Below are 19,531 nucleotides of genomic sequence, written 5' to 3'. Positions count from 1 at the left end.
ACCATAGCTATAATCCATTCCAGACATTTGCCAAAGAAAGATATGCAGAGAAAGACCCATTCAACCAAAGGCTTGGAAAAGTTGAAACAGGGGAGGGGGAGAAGCAAATAAACAAATAAATATGTAAGTAAGTAAATAAGTAAATAAATACATATACACATAAATACATGCATGCATACATACTGTATGCTCTTAGTACCTGGAGCCATGTAGGCAACGTAGGGTTCCACCACAAAACCGCGGTAGACAAAAGCGCGCTCGACGAAAGCGCGTACGTGACGTCATCACAGCGCGACGAAAACATCGCGCTGTGAGCGGTAAATTTAAAATTAAAGCGAAAACCTTACCCTAACCCCCCCAAACCTAACCCTAACCCTAACCCTAAACCTAACCCTTAACCTAACCCTAACCCTAACTCTTAACCTAACCCTAAACCTAACCCTAACCCTTAACCTAACCCTTAACCTAACCCTAAACCTAACCCTAAACCTAACCCTTAACCTAACCCTAAACCTAACCCTAAACCTAACGCTAACCCTTAACCTAACGCTAAACCTAACCCTAACCCTAACCCTAAACCTAACCCTTACCTTTATGTGAATCGGCTTGCTTTAATTCTATTTTAATTTCAATTTAATTTATTTTTAATTTTTTTCATCGCGCTGCTTATGACGTCAGGTACGCGCTTTCGTCGAGCGCGCTTTTGTCTACCGCGGTTTTGACGGGTCACGCAACGTAGCTTTTCCTGTTCCTTTATACCAGAAAGGAGATTTGCCATTTCCTAGGTTGGAGGGGTTTCGCGCCATTTGATGTTCCTGGACCATGAACGGTCCTGATTTGGAGCCCTGGAAATTGAGGTCCTCTCTTTCTCCACAGGAGTGGCATAGCATGGACGGTGGCAGCCATGCAAGCTTCCTTCCACTGCCATGCCAATGAGTCTCCACCCCCTGCTGAAGAGGTCACTTCTGGAGGTGAGTGGGAAGGAGCCCAACCGCTGGGCGGAGGGGCCGCAGGGAAGACGATTAGGGGACTGGAGGCTAAAACATATCAAGAAAGTTTCCTGGAATTGGGTATGTCTTCTCTAACGAATTGAAAGACTGGGAGGGGTGTGTGTGACTTGATAGCATCTTCCCATATCTCAGGGGCTGCCCCAAAGAAGAGGGAGTCAATCTATTCTCCAAAGCACCTGAGGGTAGAACAAGAAGCAATGGGTGGAAACTAATCAAGGAGAGAAGCAGTCTAGAACTAAGGAGGAATTTTGATACAATTGACCAGTGGAACAACTTGCCTCCAGAAGTTATGGGATAGAATCAAAACCACGTGGAGTGTTAATACCACTTTATAAGGCCTTGGTAAGGCCACACTTGGAATATACGGCATCCAGTTTTGGTCGCCACGATGTAAAAATGATGTTGGGACTCTTTAAAGGTTGCAGAGAAGAGCAACAAAAAGGATTAGGGGACTGGAGGCCAAAACATATGAAGAACGGTTGCAGGAAATGGGTATGTCTAGTTGAATGAAGAGAAGGACTAGGGGAGACATGATAGCAGTCTTCCAATATCTCAGGGGCTGCCCCAAAGAAGAGGGAGTCAAGTTATACTCCAAGGCCCCTGAGGGTAGAACAAGAAGCAATGGGTGGAAACTAATCAAGGAGAGAAGCAACTTAGAACTAAGGAGAAATTTCTTAACATTGAGAATAATTAATCACTGGAACAGCTTCCCTCCAGATGTTCTGGGTGCTCCATCTCTGGAGGTTTTTAAGAAAAAAAAATTAGACAACCGTTTGTCTGGAACGGGATAAGATTTCCTGCTTGAGCAAGGGGTTGGACTAGAAGACCTCCAAGGTCCCTTCCGTCTCTGTGGTTCATATGCCACTTGAGGGTGATTTATAGACTCTGTGGCATTGCGAGTAGCCAGGAGGAGAGATGCAGATTTCACAAGATGAGCCGAAGTCCAGTTGCCTCCTAAAAAAACACCTTTGGGATATGCACCTCTGAATGGACAGAAGCCAGGGATGGTGGGATACTTTTATTACATGTGAATATAATACACTGAGGTGGCGCAGTGGTTAGGGTGCAGTACTGCAGGCCACTTCAGCTGACTGCTATCTGCAGTTCGGCGGTTCAAATCTCACCGGCTCAAGGTTGACTCAGCCTTCCATCCTTCCGAGGTGGGTAAAATGAGGACCCGGATTGTTGTTGGGGGCGATATGCTGACTCTGTAAACCGCTTAGAGAGGGCTGAAAGCCCTATGAAGCGGTATATAAGTCTAACTGCTATTGCTATTGCTATTACATGAATATACTTGCTGGAGTATATTTTTCAGAGTAAAGGACACTCCGAAGTATAAGATACATCTAGCTTTTAGGGAGGAAAACAAGAGAGAGAAAAAACCTGCCTCTTCCTCCAGGCAATTTCCCTCCTTGCAGCAAACAGCAAACAGCCGCCATGCCTCGGAACCAGTTCCCCGGTCGGCGAGGCATGGTTTTTTAATTTTATTTTTTTAATGCCCTGCGCATGCACAGACCTATGGGTCTGCTGCGTATGTGCGGCCGAGCGAACGGCCAGGAATGCGTGCAGCAACCCACCCCTCCTCCTCTGGAAGCCTTGTCCAGCAGGATACCACGCGGCCACCTGCCCACAATGGAGTAGGAGGCTGAGCCACACGCCATTGCCACGGCCACGAGGCAGTTGTTGGGCGCGCGGATGGCCTGGCCGTGGGGGTTGTGAGGTAAGCCATTGCAGGGTGCGAGGGGCAGTTTCAGCACCTCCTCTTGCTTTACCTCACGCCGGCGGCACCACGAGCAACTGGAGAGAAAGGGAGGGCGGGCAGCTGCAGAGGGACTTAAGTAGGGCTTATTTTGAAGGTAGAGCTTATATTCAAGATCTCACAGACTGGGCCTCCTCCGGGTGCCGTCGACCGGACAATGCCGGCTGGCGGCTCCCTGGGGGAGGGCCTTCTCTGTAGCTGCGCCGGCCCTGTGGAATGATCTACCCGTAGAGATCCGGACCCTTCCCACTCTCCCGGCCTTCCGTAAAGCCACCAAGACCTGGCTGTTCCGGCAGGCCTGGGGCTGTTGATCAATGTCCAGCCCCACTTAGACAGAATGGATGGTAATCAGGAGCCAAGGTGGCGCAGTGGTTAAATGCAGCACTGCAGGCTACTGCTAGATCAGCAGGTCAGCGGTTCAAATCTCACCGGCTCAGGGTTGACTCAGCCTTCCATCCTTCCGAGGTGGGTAAAATGAGGACCCAGATTGTTGGGGGCAATATGCTGACTCTCTGTAAACCGCTTAGAGAGGGCTGAAAGGCCTATGAAGCGGTATATAAGTCTACTGCTATAATTGTAATTTTAACAACTGTATTTTTACCTTTAATTTTTTAAATGCTTATCTTGTCTGTAAGCTCCCCCAGAGTCCCAAGGGAGTGGGCGGCATACAAATTTTATTAAATTGAAATTGAAATATTATGTGCCTATGTTTTTAAAAAAAACCTTGCTAGGGCTTATTTTCGGGATAAGTCTTATTTTGGGGGAAAACGGGGGTATTTTCAAATCAAACTGGGGGAAAAAAAAGCCAATTGATATAATCCAAATTCCTTATTGAGCACCCGCTTTGGAGAAATCTCTTTTAAGTTTCCTAAAATCTGATTTTTTATCGCAATTGGACCATATTTTCTATAACGAACGGTGGGATTTTAATCTGCTGGCTTTGCTCGCTGCGTTGACTTGTTTTCCTGCTTTAACAATGACTATGCTGCTTAAGTACAGGTAGTCCTCGACTTACGACATCTTACTCAGTGACCGTTCAATGTTACGCCGGGATTGGAAAAAAAGGGGAATTATGACGTACGTTTTTCACACCTATGACCGTAGTGGCATTCCGGCGGTCATGTGATTTATATTCAGATGCTTGACAATTGTCTCACATTTATGACGGTTGCAGTGTCCCGGGGTTACGCGATCCCCTTTTGTGACCTTCTGACAAAGCAAAGTCAAGGGGGCAGCCAGATTCACTTAACGACCTTGTTACCAACTTAGCAACGGCAGTGATTCGCTTAACAATCGGGGCAAGAGAGGTTGTAAAACGGGGCAAAATTCACTTAACTTGTGTCTCACATAAGAACAGAACTTTTGGGCTCCGTTGAGGCTAACGGCTGCCTGTATAGCTCTTTTTAATTTATTTTTTTATTGTTGAATTCATTGCAAGATTGTGAAATTTCTGCTGGAGAAAGCACGAGACTTCTCTACCCAAACATTCTGGGAAAAGGCGTATTCACAAGGGATGCGACCAGGGGTGAAATCCAGCAGGTTCTGATAGGTTCTGAAGAACTGGTAGCGGAAATTTTGAGTAGTTTGGAGAACCAATAGCAGAAATTTTGAGTAGTTCGGAGAACCGGTAGCGGAAATTTTGAGTAGTTCAGAGAACCGGTAGCGGAATTTTTGAGTAGTTCAGAGAACCGATAGCGGAAATTTTGAATAGTTCGGAGAACTGATAGCGGAAATTTTGAGTAGTTCGGAGAACTGATAGCGGAAATTTTGAGTAATTCGGAGAACCGATAGCGGAAATTTTGAATAGTTCGGAGAACCGACAAATCCCACCTCTGGCTGGCCCCAGAGTGGGGAGGGAATGAAGATTGTGCAGTATCCTTCACCTGCCACACCCACCAAGCCATGCCCACCAAGCTACACCCACAGAACTGGTAGTAAAAAAATTTGAATTTCACCACTGGATGCAACCCTACATCGCTATGTTGGGACAGAATTCTTGTGGTAGCCAAGCTACTCTCTGAACTGTCTCCAAAAAAGGTATTGGAGGTATCCAGGTGAGACATCTGGGGACTCCAACGTACCTTCAAGATAAGCTTCATCTGCTCCCAGTGGTGGGACACAACTGTTCTTATCAAATGTGCAGAATATTTCCGATTGACACTGGTTGCATCAATGTAATTTGCTCTCATTTTTCTTTTTTCCCTCGTAGCGGATATTATTTCAACTATCGAATTCAACCAGACGGGGGAATTATTAGCCACAGGGGACAAAGGTGGCCGAGTTGTTATATTCCAGAGGGAGCCCGAGGTATGTCTTTTCCCCAACCTTTTAAACGTCTCCAGTTATTGTCAGAGAAACTCCGTTTCTTGAAGTGTTGGAACTACGAGTAGCTCTCTTTACTGTGCCCAAATTCCAGGTACCCTAAATGCTTTAACGCCATTTAAACCCCCTGCTCAAGTCCTTCCAACTACCGGTTCGGTGAACCAGATGTAAAATTAGCCCAGTCCGAACCGGCTGAATCCGACCCCTAGTCACAACTATCCATTAAAATCTGTTCCCTGTCCTGTTTGCTGGCTGTGCGAAACCAGACAGTTGCAGAAGTACAAATGGACAGATTTTGCCACCCCACCCACCTTAAAACTCTATCGGCAAGTCCCTATATCCCTATGGAGACTGCAATTAGTCCAGAATGCAGCCGCGCGAGCGATACTGGGTGTGCCAAGGTACACCCATATCACACCTATCCTCCGCGAGCTGCACTGGCTGCCCATTGGTCTCTGAGCATGATTCAAGGTGCTGGTTATCACCTTTAAAGCCCTACATGGCCTAGGACCTGGGTTTCCTACGGGACCGTCTTCTGCCACATACCTCCCTCAGACCAATAAGATCGCACAGGATGGGCCTTCTCTGGGTACCTTCAGCGGGACAATGCCAGCTGGCGACCCCTAGGAGTAGGGCCTTCTCTGTTGCCGCTCCGGCCCTATGGAATGAGCTGCCCCCGGAGATCCGGGCCCTCCCCACTCTCATGGCCTTTCGCAAAGCCATTGAAACCTGGCTTTTCCAGCAGGCTTGGGGCTGTTGACCCCTCGATGGAGGTCCAGCCCCGTCTGATTGGGTGTCTGTTGCGTTCCTTTTTAACTTTGTTGTGTCTCATTGTTTTTAATAATTCCTTTTAATTCTTTTTTCATTTCTGTAAGCCGCCCGGAGTCCTCCGGGATTGGGCGGCATAGAAATTCAATAAATGAAATGAAATATCGACGGCCCACTATGAGAATACATAAGGGGAATTCATTTCCGGAATCAAAACCTCCATGGCCAGCTGTCCTCGGGTGTGTTTATCAGGAGGACAACGGCGCTTTAGAGGAGAAGTAGAGGAAGGTGCAGGATGGGCTGTGGGGGGGGGGGGGCAGGGCCGCGCGGGAGAGTCCTGCAGGTGAGGCGACTCGGTTTCTGTGCTCATGCCAACCGGAAGTTATGTGTTCGATGGTGTAAAAGAGAGCTGAAAAGCTGCATTGCAGTGCTCAGTGTGCGTTCACTGGGGGAAACATTCACGTTAGCAAAGATATTCAATGCAAAGTCTCAGACGTGCATGTCGGCTCGGACAATTCCTTCCACACGAAGTCATAAATAGTGATACCATCTGTCAGCCTCCACCTTCCCCCCCCTCCCCATTCGCTGCCCCATTTCTCAGACTCGGCCTGAACAGATGAATATCTCCCCCTCCCCGCCTAATATTCTTCCTTGGCAGGCTGCCTCTCATCTCCCCCCCTCCCGCCCCCCTCCAGAATGTATCATGCCTTCTATCATCACGGAAGCGAGACTTTTGTTTTTAATACACCTACGGACCTAGAAATATATGCATGGGTTGCGTTAGAACAGTTACGCTGCCTAATTTGAGTGCATTTTAATTCCCCCTCCCCTGTGAGCAGGTTTCCTTCTCCCTAGTCGCAATTCGCTGTTTTGGTATTCCTGATCCTGGTTGCGTATTTTTTCCTTGTGTCCCTCATTTGAGCCGTTTGCTTCTGGATATTATCTAAATTCCGAAAGTATTTTTCTGGAAGCCGCTGCCTCGCTAAACCAACCCTAGTGGGAAAGTCTGCTACTCGGCCACACTTTCTAGGCACCTCACTTCCACCAGAAGATGCAAGGGGAACGAGTAGGGAGCAACCCTAGCCGCCCGGAGTCCTCTGGGATTGGGCGGCCTATAAATAAAATTAAACTAAACTAAACTAAACCCTGAAAGTTGCCCTTGTGTTCGCAGACCGGTCCCAGAGGTGGGATTCAGCCGGTTCGGACCGGTTCAGGGGAATCGGATGCTAATTTTACATCTGGTTCATCAAACCAGTAGTTGCAATGACTGGCTGGCCACGCCCACTATGCCCCTCCCATTTTGGATGCCTGGAAAGTGCAGGGCCCACATCAGTGGTGGGATTCAGCCGGTTCGCTCCTATTCGGGAGAACCGGTTGGTAACTTTCCAGGCAGTTCGGAGAACCGGTTGTCGGAAGAAATCTCCTTTTGTTTTCCCCCACTTTACAGGGCTAATCCTGTAAGGAAGGCAGGAAAGAAACATTCTGGTTGTTTCTAGCCTAATTTTTATTGCCCTGCTTACAGAAACTGCCTCTCCTGATTACATTGTAAGAGCTAAAGCGAAGCACCGATCGACAGGAGCGACGTTGAGTTGGCCACACCCACCCAGTCACGTGACCACTGAGCCCCATCTACCCAGCTGGCCATTAGGGCAGAGAAAAGGTTGTTAAATTATTTGAATCCCACCACTGGGCCACATAGAGGGTTCCATGAGGGTGAAAAATGGGCCTCGCCGACGTTCCGGAAGTCCAGAAACAGATCTAACCCGGGGGCGGCCCGGGGAGACTCAAGGAAAGCCTCCAGATCTTGGAGAAGATGAAAACAACCCCCCCCCAATGGTGCAGGAGGCCAAGAAGGCCATGCCCACCGAGCAACCGGGCAGAGAACCGGTTGCTAAAATTTTTGAATCCCACCCCTGACCTCAGAGCATAGTGGGGCTCCCCTCAAGAGCCTGGCATTGGGATGGGCAGCATCATCAAGACTGTTCTTAAAAAAACAAAAACAAATACGTGGGCACAGTGGGTAGAGTGCAGTACTGCAGGCCACTTCAGCTGACTGCTATCTGCAGTTCGGCGGTTCAAATCTCACCAGCTCAGGGTTGACTCAGCCTTCCATCCTTCCGAGGTGGGTGAAATGAGGACCCGGATTGTTATTGGGGGCAATATGCTGACTCTGTAAACCGCTTAGAGAGGGCTGAAAGCCCTATGAAGCAGTATATAAGTCTAACTGCTATTGCTATTGCTATTCTATTAATTAAATTAATAGAATAGCAATATGAAGCGGTATATAAGTCTAACTGCTATTGCTATTGCTATTCTATTAATTAAATTAATAGAATAGCAATATGAAGCGGTATATAAGTCTAACTGCTATTGCTATTGCTATTCTATTAATTAAATTTCTTAGTGCTTAATAAACATCGCATTGTCTGGATATTTAATTTGCTTAACAGTACAGATTCCATTCTTACTCTCCATCCCTTTTTCCCCCAACCACTGGTAAAACAAGTTCCACGTTTGATAATATTCTGTGTCTTCTTTCGGCTTTGTTTTCAATGCCACTCTCTCCATTTCTGCACAGTCTAATAATATCGCCTTAATTACCTCTTCACCTTGCAGCGTTTCTTCATTTTTCCAATATTGTGCGAAGGTAATCCTCGCTGCTATTGAGGAAAGCAATACTAAATATGTACTTTTCTTATCCAATTTTTCTGACGTCATCCCTAATAAAAACAGTTCAGGTTTAAAATCTACATCTTTTCTAGCCATCTGTGTATTTTTTGCCCATTTTCTTTCGCACAAGGCCACCACATATGATAGAACGTGCCCGTTTTTTTAAAATTACATTTCCAACATTTGCTAGACACATTTTAACAGGTGGCCAAATGCCATCTATAAAACATTTTATATACATTATCTTTATCTTGGCCCGAAATGCTGGTTTCCTGTCTCTGAAGTCAGAAAGGCAGAGATATACCCTGATTGTCATATTTTCTTGTTTTCAGAGCAAAAGTGCGCCTTACTGCCAAGGCGAGTACAATGTTTACAGCACCTTCCAGAGCCATGAACCTGAATTTGATTATTTGAAGAGTTTGGAAATTGAGGAAAAGATAAACAAGATAAAATGGCTGCCGCAGCAGAACGCAGCCCATGCTCTTCTGTCAACAAACGGTAAAAAACAACAACAACATACGGTTAACCCTGATCAAAGCCCGCCAGGTAGATTTCAGGTTTACGCGATCTTGAATTCCCCTGATCTTTACTGACACACATGACATGCCACATGGGGGAGAAAATCCTCCACAGGTGAGCTACAGGGATACAACCCTCCGCCCCCCAAGCAGGATATAGCATCCGAGATACCAAATCCTCAAATATTGTCCTTGCATTCTTGGTGAAGATTTTCCCCTGTTTCCATGACTTCAAGAGGTCATCTCTTTCACCCAAACTCCCAACACTTTCCCAAAAATATAAGAAGGAAACAGCTGTGGCTTCCTAAAGAGAAAGTTCTTGCATGATATTTTCTGGGGTCAACTCAAAAGTGTGTTGTTGTTTTTTTCAAGAGGAAACTGGACTTTCTTTCTTTGAAGAAGTTTCACTTCTCATCCAAGGAGCTTCTTCAGGATTTGTTCAGGAAGGATTGATAGTCCTTGCAGACAGCTGGTCGTTTGCATCCTTTTAGAGGGTCCTTGAGGCCACTTGGAGATTTGTGTCTTTTTTAAAGATGTTTTACTTCTCATCCAAGAAGCTTCTTCAGCTCTGGCTGGATGGTGGGGAATGAAGGATTGATAATACTTGCAGGCAGCTGGTCATTTGCATCCTTTTTAGAGGGTCGTTGAGGCCACTTGGAGGTGTGTCTGTGTCCTCAGGGTCACCTGAGTGGTGCAAATGGGCGTGGAGCCTTCTTGGAGCTGTTGAAAGGACTTGTGTTGTGGAGTCCACACCCATTTGCACCAATCAGGTGACCCTGAGGAGGCAGACAAACCTCCAAGTGGCCTGCAGGTGGACGATGAATGGCCCCTCCCAGAATAAACAAAAGAGGAACAAAAGGGGAGTGGAGTTTGCAGGAGACAATTAGTTCGCTTAATTGATTCATGACTCTCTGAGACTCCTTGCCAAGTTTTGCAGATCTCGGCCTGGCAGCTTTCCAAGCCAGAGAAGGTCTGTGACCGTAAATCCTCCCTCGAAAGACTTTGCTGGATGTGAATGAGCAGAATTCACAGTCAATTAATAAAAAGGGGTTTTTTTTGTCGGGACAAGGAGTTTGCTTCAGGCTCTCGAGAAGTCTAGGTCAGAACAGCCCTCCTCCCTCCCCCTCCCTCCTTTTTGATTCTTCAAATGACCATTGGAGTTCTTGGAAAGTTGTCAAGGAGACAAAAAGAAATTTCCCTTCGCCTCAACTTCATCCGGCTGTCATGTCCCTGCAGTGAAACCTCCCAATCAAAGGAATTTTTTAGAAGATCTGTACAATGACTGTGACTTCCAAAATTCTTTTACATAGCAGGATAGACGTACTTGGGGATAAAAAAAATAAAAGAAGTGTTTTGAAAATGCAAAAAAGAAAGAAAGAAAGAAAGAAAGAAAGACCCTCCAAAATCCACCAGGTATTCCCATACATTTCCTATAGGTTTACTTCTAGCCATGACTAATGAACATCTGTGCTAGAAACATCCTTCTAATGTTTCGTTTTTAAAAAAAACCCTATTTAAAACAGGCAATAAATGAAAACAACCACACAAGACAAAAAAATAAATTTGCTAAGTACAGCGAATCCTCGGCTTACAATTGCCATTGAGCCCAAAATTTCCACTGCTTAAGTGAAACAGTTTGATAACTGAATTTTGCCCTGTTTTACGACCATTCTTGGCACTGACGTTAAGCGAATCGCTGCCATTGTTATGTAAGTAACCCAGTGGTTAAGCGAATCCGGCTTTAGCCTGTGCAAAAGGTGAGGATGTAACCCTGGGACGGGGCAATGGTCATAAATGTGAGTCAGTTGCCAAGTGTCCAAATTTTGACCACATGACGATGGGAAGGCTGCATCGGTCGGAGGTGTGAAACATGGTCATAAAATTGAGTTGGCATTTCAATCTTCTTCAGTGCCCTTGTAACTTCGGTCCATAAATGAACTTCTTGTAAGTCAATTAATACCTGTATTGTGTTAAAAAAAACAAAGTTGTGACACTTTGTGTTTTTTCGTAACTACGATGGCTTTTTGGTTTGTTTGAAGATAAAACTATTAAATTGTGGAAGATCACCGAGCGAGATAAGAAACCCGAGGGATATAATTTAAAAGACGAGGAAGGAAAGCTCAAGGAATTATCCATGGTGACTTCACTTCAGGTGGGTGCTTGGAATTTTTGGGGTTTTTTTTCCCCCTTGTTTAAATTGTAATTCTTTTATTTAAAACTGGCTGATAATCCAGCCTTGCCCGGGTATTTATTTATAGGGGGGAAATGTCTGGACAATCTGAGTTTTGTCCCGTTTTACGACTTTCCTTGCCAGGTCGCAAAAGGGGATCCCACCAGGGGTGAAATTCAGCAGGTTCTGACAGGTTCCAGAAAACGGGTAGCGGAAATTTTGAGTAGTTCGGAGAACCGGCAAATACCACCTCTGGCTGGCCACGCCCCCATCTATTCTCTGCCTCTCAAGTCCCAGCTCCTCAGGAAGGAATGGGGATTTTGCAGTACTCGTCCTTCTCAACTTTTGTTGTTCGGGTTTTGCAACCTCTCAGAACTTACTTCGATTCCGCAGCGACGGGCCAGGATGGAAACTGCCGTTCGGCATTTTCTTGTCACGTGTGCAACCGCGCAGCCGCACAGCTTAGAGGGAACATTGCTCCCTAAGCGAACTGTTGTTAAGTCGAGGGCTACCTGTACGGTACGCTCCCTTCAAAAGCCCCTCGAAGACAAAACCTGTTGTGTTTCTTTCTACAGGTGCCTGTGCTGAAGCCCACGGACTTGATGGTTGAAGTCAGCCCCAGGAAAGTTTTCGCCAATGGCCACACCTACCACGTGAATTCCATTTCGGTCAACAGCGATTGTGAGACTTACATGTCTGCGGACGATCTCAGGATTAACCTTTGGCACTTAGCCATTACCGACCGGAGCTTCAGTATCCTTTGGCGTCATTCCCCTGATCCTGGGAGAGGTGGGGGTCGCCCGTAGATTTCGGACACCTCAGATGCAAACAAACACCGGTGTCCCGTACAAAGCACTCTCCATTTCTCCATTGTGCCCATAAACGCTAAGAGCCGTGGTGGCGCAGTGGTTAGGCTGCAGGCTACCTCTTGCTGGCTGCTGGCTGCCTGAAATTTGGCAGTTTGAATCTCACCAGGCTCAAAGGTGGACTCAGCCCTGCAGCCTTCCGAGGCGGGTAAAATAAGGACCCAGGTTGTTGGGGAAAAGACGCTGACTCTGTAAACCGCTTACAGAGGGCTGTAAAGCACTGTAAAGCGGTATATAAGTCTAAGTGCTACTGCTATTAACCTTCCTTCCTTCCATTCTTCCTTCCTTCCTTCCTTCCTTTCTTCCTTCCTCCCTCCCTCCCTTCCTCCCTCCCACCCTGCCTCCCTGCTTGCCTGTGGTTAGAATAAAGTATTGCAGGCTGACTCTGCCCACTGCCAACAGTTCAATTCTGACTGGCTCAAGGTTGATTCAGCCTTCCATCCTTCTGACGTTGGTAAAACGAGGACCCAGATTGTTGGGGTTGTCAAGACTCAGCCTTCCCTCCTTCCAGCCTGGCAAGATTCTTGTAATATAGGCACGTAGCAATGAAGCGTCTGCTTGAGACTGTTCCCAAGAAATTCTTGATTGCCGGAGCCTGGCGATGAGTTTCCTTAACCGGCCTTCCCAACGCAGACATTGTGGACATCAAACCCGACAACATGGAGGACTTGACTGAAGTCATCACAGCCTCGGAGTTCCATCCCCACCACTGCAACCTCTTCGTCTACAGCAGCAGCAAGGGTTCCCTCCGGCTGTGCGACATGAGGGCCTCGGCGCTCTGCGACAAGCATTTCAAGAGTAGGTTACGGACAGTGGTGGTATTCAGCTGGTTCGGACCAGTTCGGGCGAACCGGTAGTGCCCACCTGCCCCAGCGCTATTTTGTCCTATTTAGCCACGTTTTCTAAGCCGTGCGTCGACATGCACACACTCACATTTTTGGTGTGCGGTGAACTGGTGGTGCAATTATGTGAACCCGCTTCCAGTTGCAGAGCTGCCTTCTTGAGCTTTCAGTGGGGTGGAAGAGCATGGCAGGACTTTTTGTTGGGAGGACATCCAAAGGGTTCTTGGGTTAACTTTTTCTTCCTGTGACTCGACAAGGACGAGGGTATCTGAGTCGGTCCCGTCTCAGCCGCAAGATGGGGGATGGCCAGATTTGCAATTATTACAAACGTCTCACCAGACGCTTTCTTTAAATGGAAAAAGAGGCTTGCAACGGTAGCTATTGAGCAAAGATCCATGTTTACTTCCTCTCTTGTGGCCAAGAGAACAGGGGTATCAAACTCATGGCCCACAGGCCAGATGCATCCGCGGTGAAATGCTACTGGTTCGGCCTGCTTCAGCCGAATCAGTAGTAAAAAATGCTACCGGTTCAGGCAAACCAGTAGTCAGCTATGCAACAAATCAGCTGTACCACGTGATTTATATTCACTAGAAATTGTGTGGCACAGGTGATTGTTACACAGCTGATCATTGGAACTTTAAAAAAACTTTTTAAAGCATTTTTTTTACTACAGGTTTGGGTGAACCGGTATTAAAAAAATGCTTTAAAAAGTTTTTTAAAAATTCAGATGATCATGCGACACAGCTGATTGTTGCACAGCTGATCGTTGGAACTTAAAAAAAAACTTTTTAAAGCCTTCTTTTTTCTACAGGTTTGGGCGAACCAGGATTTTAAAAATGCTTTAAAAAAGATTTTAAGAAATTCAGATGATCATATGGCACAGCTGATTGTTGCACAGCTGATCATCAGAACTAAAAGGTTCCGATGATCAGCTGTACAACAATCAGCTGTGCCGTGAAATTTCTAGTGAATATAAATTGCGCGACACAGCTGATTGTTGCACAGCTGACTACCATTTCACCTGAACCGGTAGCATTTTTTACTACCGGTTTGGGCGAACTGGCCCAAACTGGTAACATTTCACTGCTAGATTCTAGCAAATCTAAATTACGTGGCACAGCTGTCCCACCCCCACCCCCGCTCGCCGTTCGCTTACCTTTGCAGACTCAGAAAAGGCTTCTTAGCGCCTGCGAAGCGAACCGGTAGCAGACTTCAGAGCATTTCACCCCTTGGATGCATCACCCGCTGGCCACGCCCACCCCTTTTTAGTGAAGGGGGGAAAGTCACGATACGTCACGGGATGACAATGTGATGACATTAAGTTTGACCCCACCCCTGCTGTAGAGTGATGGGAATGGTTAGTCCGGTTTGATCACGAGACCCGTTTTTGAGCGGAGGAACTTTTGACAAGAGACGGACTCCACACCACCAAGTGTGAATTGGAGGAGAGGCGTCCTTTTAATGTGCATTTCAAGTGGAAATATGCAAAATACTTCACAAAATGAGAAATGTTAAATGTTGTGGAAAAAGCAGCTGTGTAGAAATGTGACATACTTCCTTCCTCCCTCCCTTCCCTCTCTTTTTTCCTCCCTCCCTCTCTCTCCTTCCTTCTTTCCTTTCTTCCTCCCCTTTCGTCCTCCCTTCCTCCCTTTCTTTTTCCTCCTTTTCTTCCTCCCTCTCTCTTTCCTTCTTTCCTTCCTCCACTTCCATCCTCCCTCCCTTTCTTTTTCCTCCCTCCCTCCCTCTCCTTCCTTCTTTCCTTCTTCCCTCCCTCCCCTTCTGTCCTCCCTCCCTTTCTTTTTCCTCCCTCTTTCCTTCTTTCCTCCCTCCCCTTCCATCCTCCCTCCCTTTCTTTTTCCTACCTCCCTCTCCTTCCTTCCTTCCTTCCTCCCCTTCTGTCCTCCCTCCCTTTCTTTTTCCTCCCTTTCTTCCTCCCTTTCTTTCTTTCCTTCCTTCCTCCCTCCCCTTCCATCCTCCCTCCCTTTCTTTTTCCTACCTCCCTCTCCTTCCTTTCCTTCCTTCCTTCCTCCCCTTCTGTCCTCCCTCCCTTTCTTTTTCCTTCCTTTCTTCCTCCCTCTCTTTCCTTCCTTCCTCCCTCCCTTTCTTTTTCCTCCCTTCCTCCCTCCCTCCCACCCTCCCTTTCTCTTCTCTTCTCCTTCCCTCTCTCCTCCCTTCCTTCCTCTCATTCCTTCCCCAGTTTTTGAAGAACCAGAAGATCCCAGCAGCCGTTCCTTTTTCTCGGAAATCATTTCTTCGGTGTCAGATGTGAAATTCAGCCACAGCGGGCGCTACCTGCTAGCGAGGGATTACCTCACTGTCAAAGTTTGGGATCTGAATATGGAAACAAAGCCTATAGAAATATATCAGGTATTTTCCCCGTGTCTTTTTATGCGCCATGCCATGAGAGTGATGGGAGTGGCTATGGGTTACTGCGTCGTTGTGCCAAAGAGATCTGGCGACATAAGAATTGTTCTGTCCCAGAGGGGTTGGGATGGGGGCTGCTTTTCCCCCCCACTGAAGCCCACCTACACCATTGTTGACAATGAACCTTTGACTGGACTGAAGCAAGAGAAGACCAGTAGTTCCCCCTCCCTCTTTCTCTCCCTTTCCCTCTCCTTCCCTTTCTCTCCCTCTCCTCTTTCCCTCTCTCCGTTTTCCTTCCTTTCTCTCCCTCTCTCTCTCTCTTTCCCTCTCTCCCTCTCCCCCTTCCTCTTTCCCTCTCTCCCTCTCCCTTCCTTTCTTGCCCTCCCTCCTTCCTCTCTTCTCTTTCCCTCTCTCCCTTTTCCTTCATCTCCCGCTCTCTTCTCTCTTTCCCTCTCCATTTCCCTCCCCTCTTTCCCTCTCTCCTCTTTCCTCTCTCCCTTTTCCTTCCTTTCTCTCCCTCTCTCCTCTCCCTTTCCCCCTCCCTTTCCCTCCCCTCCCTCTTTCCCTCCCTCTCTCCCTCTCTCCTCTTTCTTTCTCCCTTTTCCTTCCTCTCTCCCTCTCTTCTCTCCCTTTCCCTCTCCCTTTCCCTCCCTCCCACCCTCTTTCTTTATCTATCTATCTATCTATCTATCTATCTATCTATCTATCTATCTAATCTATCATCTATCTATCTATCTATCTATCTATCTATCTATCTATCTATATCTATCTATATATCAATGAACACAGATTTAGGGATCAAATGAAGATTTATCCTTAGAACAGAAACTTCTCTTCGGGAGTTAGGCAACCAATCGATTTAAATAAAAAATGATACTAATTTCTTTTTTTTTAAAACCACACCGTCTGAAATAGAATTGCATCTAAACATTTTCCCCCTCTGTCCATAGGGAAGATATCGCAATGGGATTTGGACGGGGATGTTAAGGCTGCAAGGACTACGGATAAATAGTCTGACTTTCAATAATGACCCCCTTCTTTTTTCCACCAAACAGGTTCATGACTACCTTAGAAGCAAGTTGTGTTCGCTCTACGAAAACGACTGCATTTTTGACAAATTTGAATGTGCATGGAATGGGTCTGACAGGTAAGATATCGGCAGCACCTGTCTAAGCAGTTGACAGGCTCAGCCTCTTGCCCCCAACCATCTGGGGCCCTTGTTTTACAACCTGGAGCCTGTCAGGATTGAACTGCTGGTACTCGGCAGAATTAGCCTGCAATACTGCAATCAAACCACTGGGAGGGAGGGAGGGGGGAAAGAAGGAAGGAAGGAAATGAAAAGGAAAGAAGGAAATGAAAAGGAAGGAAGGAAGGAAGGAAGGAAGGAAAATTGCAAGAGCAGATTTATATACTGCTTCACAGTGCTTTAAGAGTTTTACAGAGTCAGCACATTGCCCCCAACAATCTGGGTCCTCGTTTTACAACCTTGAGCTGCTGAGGATCAAACTTCTGGTAGTTGGCAGAATTAGCCTACAACACTGCAATCAAACCGCCTGGAGGGAGGGAGGGGAAAAGAAGGAAGAAAGGAAATGAAAAGGAAGGAAGGAAGGAAGGAAAATTGCAATAGCAGATTTATATGCTGCTTCACAGTGCTTTACAGCCCCCTTTAAGAGGTTTACAGAGTCAGCCTCTGGCCCCCAACAATCTGGGTCCTCATTTTACCGACCTGGGAAGGCCGAGTCAACCTTGAGCCCCTCAGGATCGAACGGCTGGCAGTCAGCAGTCAGCCTGCAATTCCGCATTGAATTTGACAGTCCTGCCTTACATTTTCTCCCTGCAGACGTCACCTATCGAAGTGTTATGCACAAGCCACGCTGGCATGGGGCGAGGGTTGCAGCACCGGGAACTTCCCCTCCTTCCTGGCCAGCTAACTAATCTCCCTGCTCTCTTCTTCCTCTACTCTACAGCGTCATCATGACCGGGGCCTACAACAATTTTTTCCGAATGTTCGACCGAAACACGAAGCGTGACGTGACGTTGGAGGCCTCCCGCGAGAACAGCAAGCCTCGGGCGATCCTGAAACCTCGCCGTGTTTGTGCCGGGGGCAAGCGGCGGAAAGACGATATCAGCGCCGACAGCCTGGACTTCACCCAAAAAATTTTGCACACCGCCTGGCACCCCACGGAGAACATCATTGCTATTGCGGCCACAAACAATCTGTATATCTTTCAAGACAAAATGAACATGGAAGTGCATTAGGTCCCACTGGAGAGAGAGAGAGAAAGAGAGAGAGAGAGAGAGACGTGTTTGGACCCTTAACGCTATTTGCTTGATGGGAGAAAGGCCTTTATTGGGAAGTAAACACTCTGCAAATCGACAGGGCTTACTGCCCAATAAATGTCTGTAGCAATAAGATGGAAGTGGATTAATTATTCCATGGCCCACCACCCAGTCTTTTGGCGACCACTCTATATTTTAATTCATTGCAACCGCCATACAGTCATCTCAAAAATAAATTCTCCATATGACCAGGTGGCTGGCGTCTGTTTCATTACTCGTCATTTTATTGTGGTTACTGAAAGACTCTTGGGCAGAGGTGTTAAACTCAAGGCCCAGGGGTTGGATCCGGACCGCGGGGTGCTTAGATCTGGCCCACGGGACAGCCCTGGAAACCACGAAGGAGCGCCTGCGGTGCATCCGAAAATGGAGATTGGGTGGGTTGCAGGAGGCTGCCGCAGCCAAAAACAGAGCTCGCGAGGGTTGTGGAGGGCCCTCCCAAGCTCCGCTTTCACTGGCAGAGGATTGCAGGAGACCGTCCAAGCTGAAAACGGAGATCGGGAGCCTGTTTTTTTCTGGCAGAGTGCTCGGGCCATCACTGGCACGCCCAACACGTGACGTCGAGCTGGCCACACCTACCCTGCCATGCCCACTCTGGCCCTCCCAAGGTGAAACACAACCCTGAAGTGGCCCTCGATGAAATCGAGTTTGACACCCCTGCTCTTGGGTATTCACAAGGTGGCTGGAAAGCCACTCAGTCCAGAAGAAGGTTGTTCGACACCGTCCTTGTGATCGGAGGTCAAAACCCCAACGTGATGCTGGGGTAAATATACGGCACCCAGCTTCATCCTGCTACGCCAGCACGGCCTTGAGAACCATCTTAAAACAGGGAAACTAAACTCTTAAAATATAATTGGTATTTAGGCTGTCGGTTTGAGCTCCTAGCTGGGCGATTTGGCTGCAAAGGTTTTGAATTCAAAGCACACGGACGACGTCTCCTCGAATGGCAACGAAATGTTTGCAGGCAAATTGGCAGCTTGGGGCTCAAACGGACAGCCTAAATACCAACCCAAGCTGCTAATATTCATATGCATGTCAGAATTGGTATCCTCAATTCAAAGAGCGGAGAGGCGGCTTGGGATGCTGGTGGGCTTTTGCAAATTTCTTTGATTTGCTGTCTCCCCCCCCCCCATTTTTCTCAGAGAAACCCTAATGATTAGGAATGATTAGGAATAATGATGAATTGGCTCTTTCTTTATTTAAACCAGGCTGATAAGAGACTCAGAAGGACCCCAAAGAAAGAGGAGACATGCTACAAAATCTCCAGTGGCTGTGGCATGCACGATGTGTGGAATCTGGTACATTAATGTACTATATGCATATAAAGCAGTGGTGGGTTAGCAATAGCAGTTAGACTTATATACCGCTTCATAGGGCTTTCAGCCCTCTCTAAGCGGTTTACAGAGTCAGTATATTGCCCCCAACAACAATCCGGGTCCTCGGAAGGATGGAAGGCTGAGTCAACCCAGAGCCGGTGAGATTTGAACTGCCGAACTGCAGATAGCAGTCAGATGAAGTAGCCTGCAGTACTGCACTCTAACCACTGCGCCACCTCGGCTCACCTCGGATTCCGGATCCTGTCGCAACCGGTATGCTGCGACGGTGCCGGACGTCCACCACGGGCATGGGCACTATGCACACATGCGCACCCACTGCCCTGCGATGCTCCAGCTATTCGGCGGAGCATCGTGCAGGTGCCGTACACTGCGCGTGGATGTGCAAATGCAGGTAAGGAATGAGGGCAGGCGGGCGGGCCCTCCAAAGCACTGTTGCGGTACCATGGCTGCTGCTCCCAGCAGCCACCGGTACGCCCGTACTGGGACGTACCGGCCGGAACCCACCACTGATATAAAGGGACCGAAAAAAAGACAGCGAAGAGTGTGCCATATTTTTAAATCATTATTT

General features: G+C 47.5%; 1 protein-coding gene across 2 annotated transcripts in view; it reads left to right on the top strand.

Annotated features, from left to right (window-relative positions):
- The window catches only part of PPP2R2C (protein phosphatase 2 regulatory subunit Bgamma), a 34,173-nt gene extending 15,977 nt beyond the window's left edge, over window positions 1–18,196 (top strand). The window contains exons 1-9 of one of the 2 annotated variants that reach the window (XM_032223561.1): window positions 905–981; window positions 4,977–5,076; window positions 8,862–9,027; window positions 11,087–11,199; window positions 11,793–11,970; window positions 12,717–12,881; window positions 15,123–15,292; window positions 16,345–16,436; window positions 17,257–18,196. In XM_032223561.1, the coding sequence (XP_032079452.1) occupies window positions 905–981; window positions 4,977–5,076; window positions 8,862–9,027; window positions 11,087–11,199; window positions 11,793–11,970; window positions 12,717–12,881; window positions 15,123–15,292; window positions 16,345–16,436; window positions 17,257–17,548 (1,353 nt within the window). In that variant the 3' untranslated portion in view covers window positions 17,549–18,196. Of the gene's footprint in view, window positions 1–904; window positions 982–4,976; window positions 5,077–8,861; window positions 9,028–11,086; window positions 11,200–11,792; window positions 11,971–12,716; window positions 12,882–15,122; window positions 15,293–16,344; window positions 16,437–17,256 lie in introns of those variants that run through there. The other variant, XM_032223562.1, reaches the window with a different exon arrangement.
- The last annotated feature ends 1,335 nt before the right edge of the window (window positions 18,197–19,531 follow it).

This window comes from Thamnophis elegans, chromosome 9 (assembly GCF_009769535.1).
Source record: "Thamnophis elegans isolate rThaEle1 chromosome 9, rThaEle1.pri, whole genome shotgun sequence".
Taxonomy (NCBI): Eukaryota; Metazoa; Chordata; class Lepidosauria; order Squamata; family Colubridae; genus Thamnophis; species Thamnophis elegans.
Note: the sequence above shows the minus strand (reverse complement) of the source record. Positions and strands in the feature narration are given on the sequence as shown.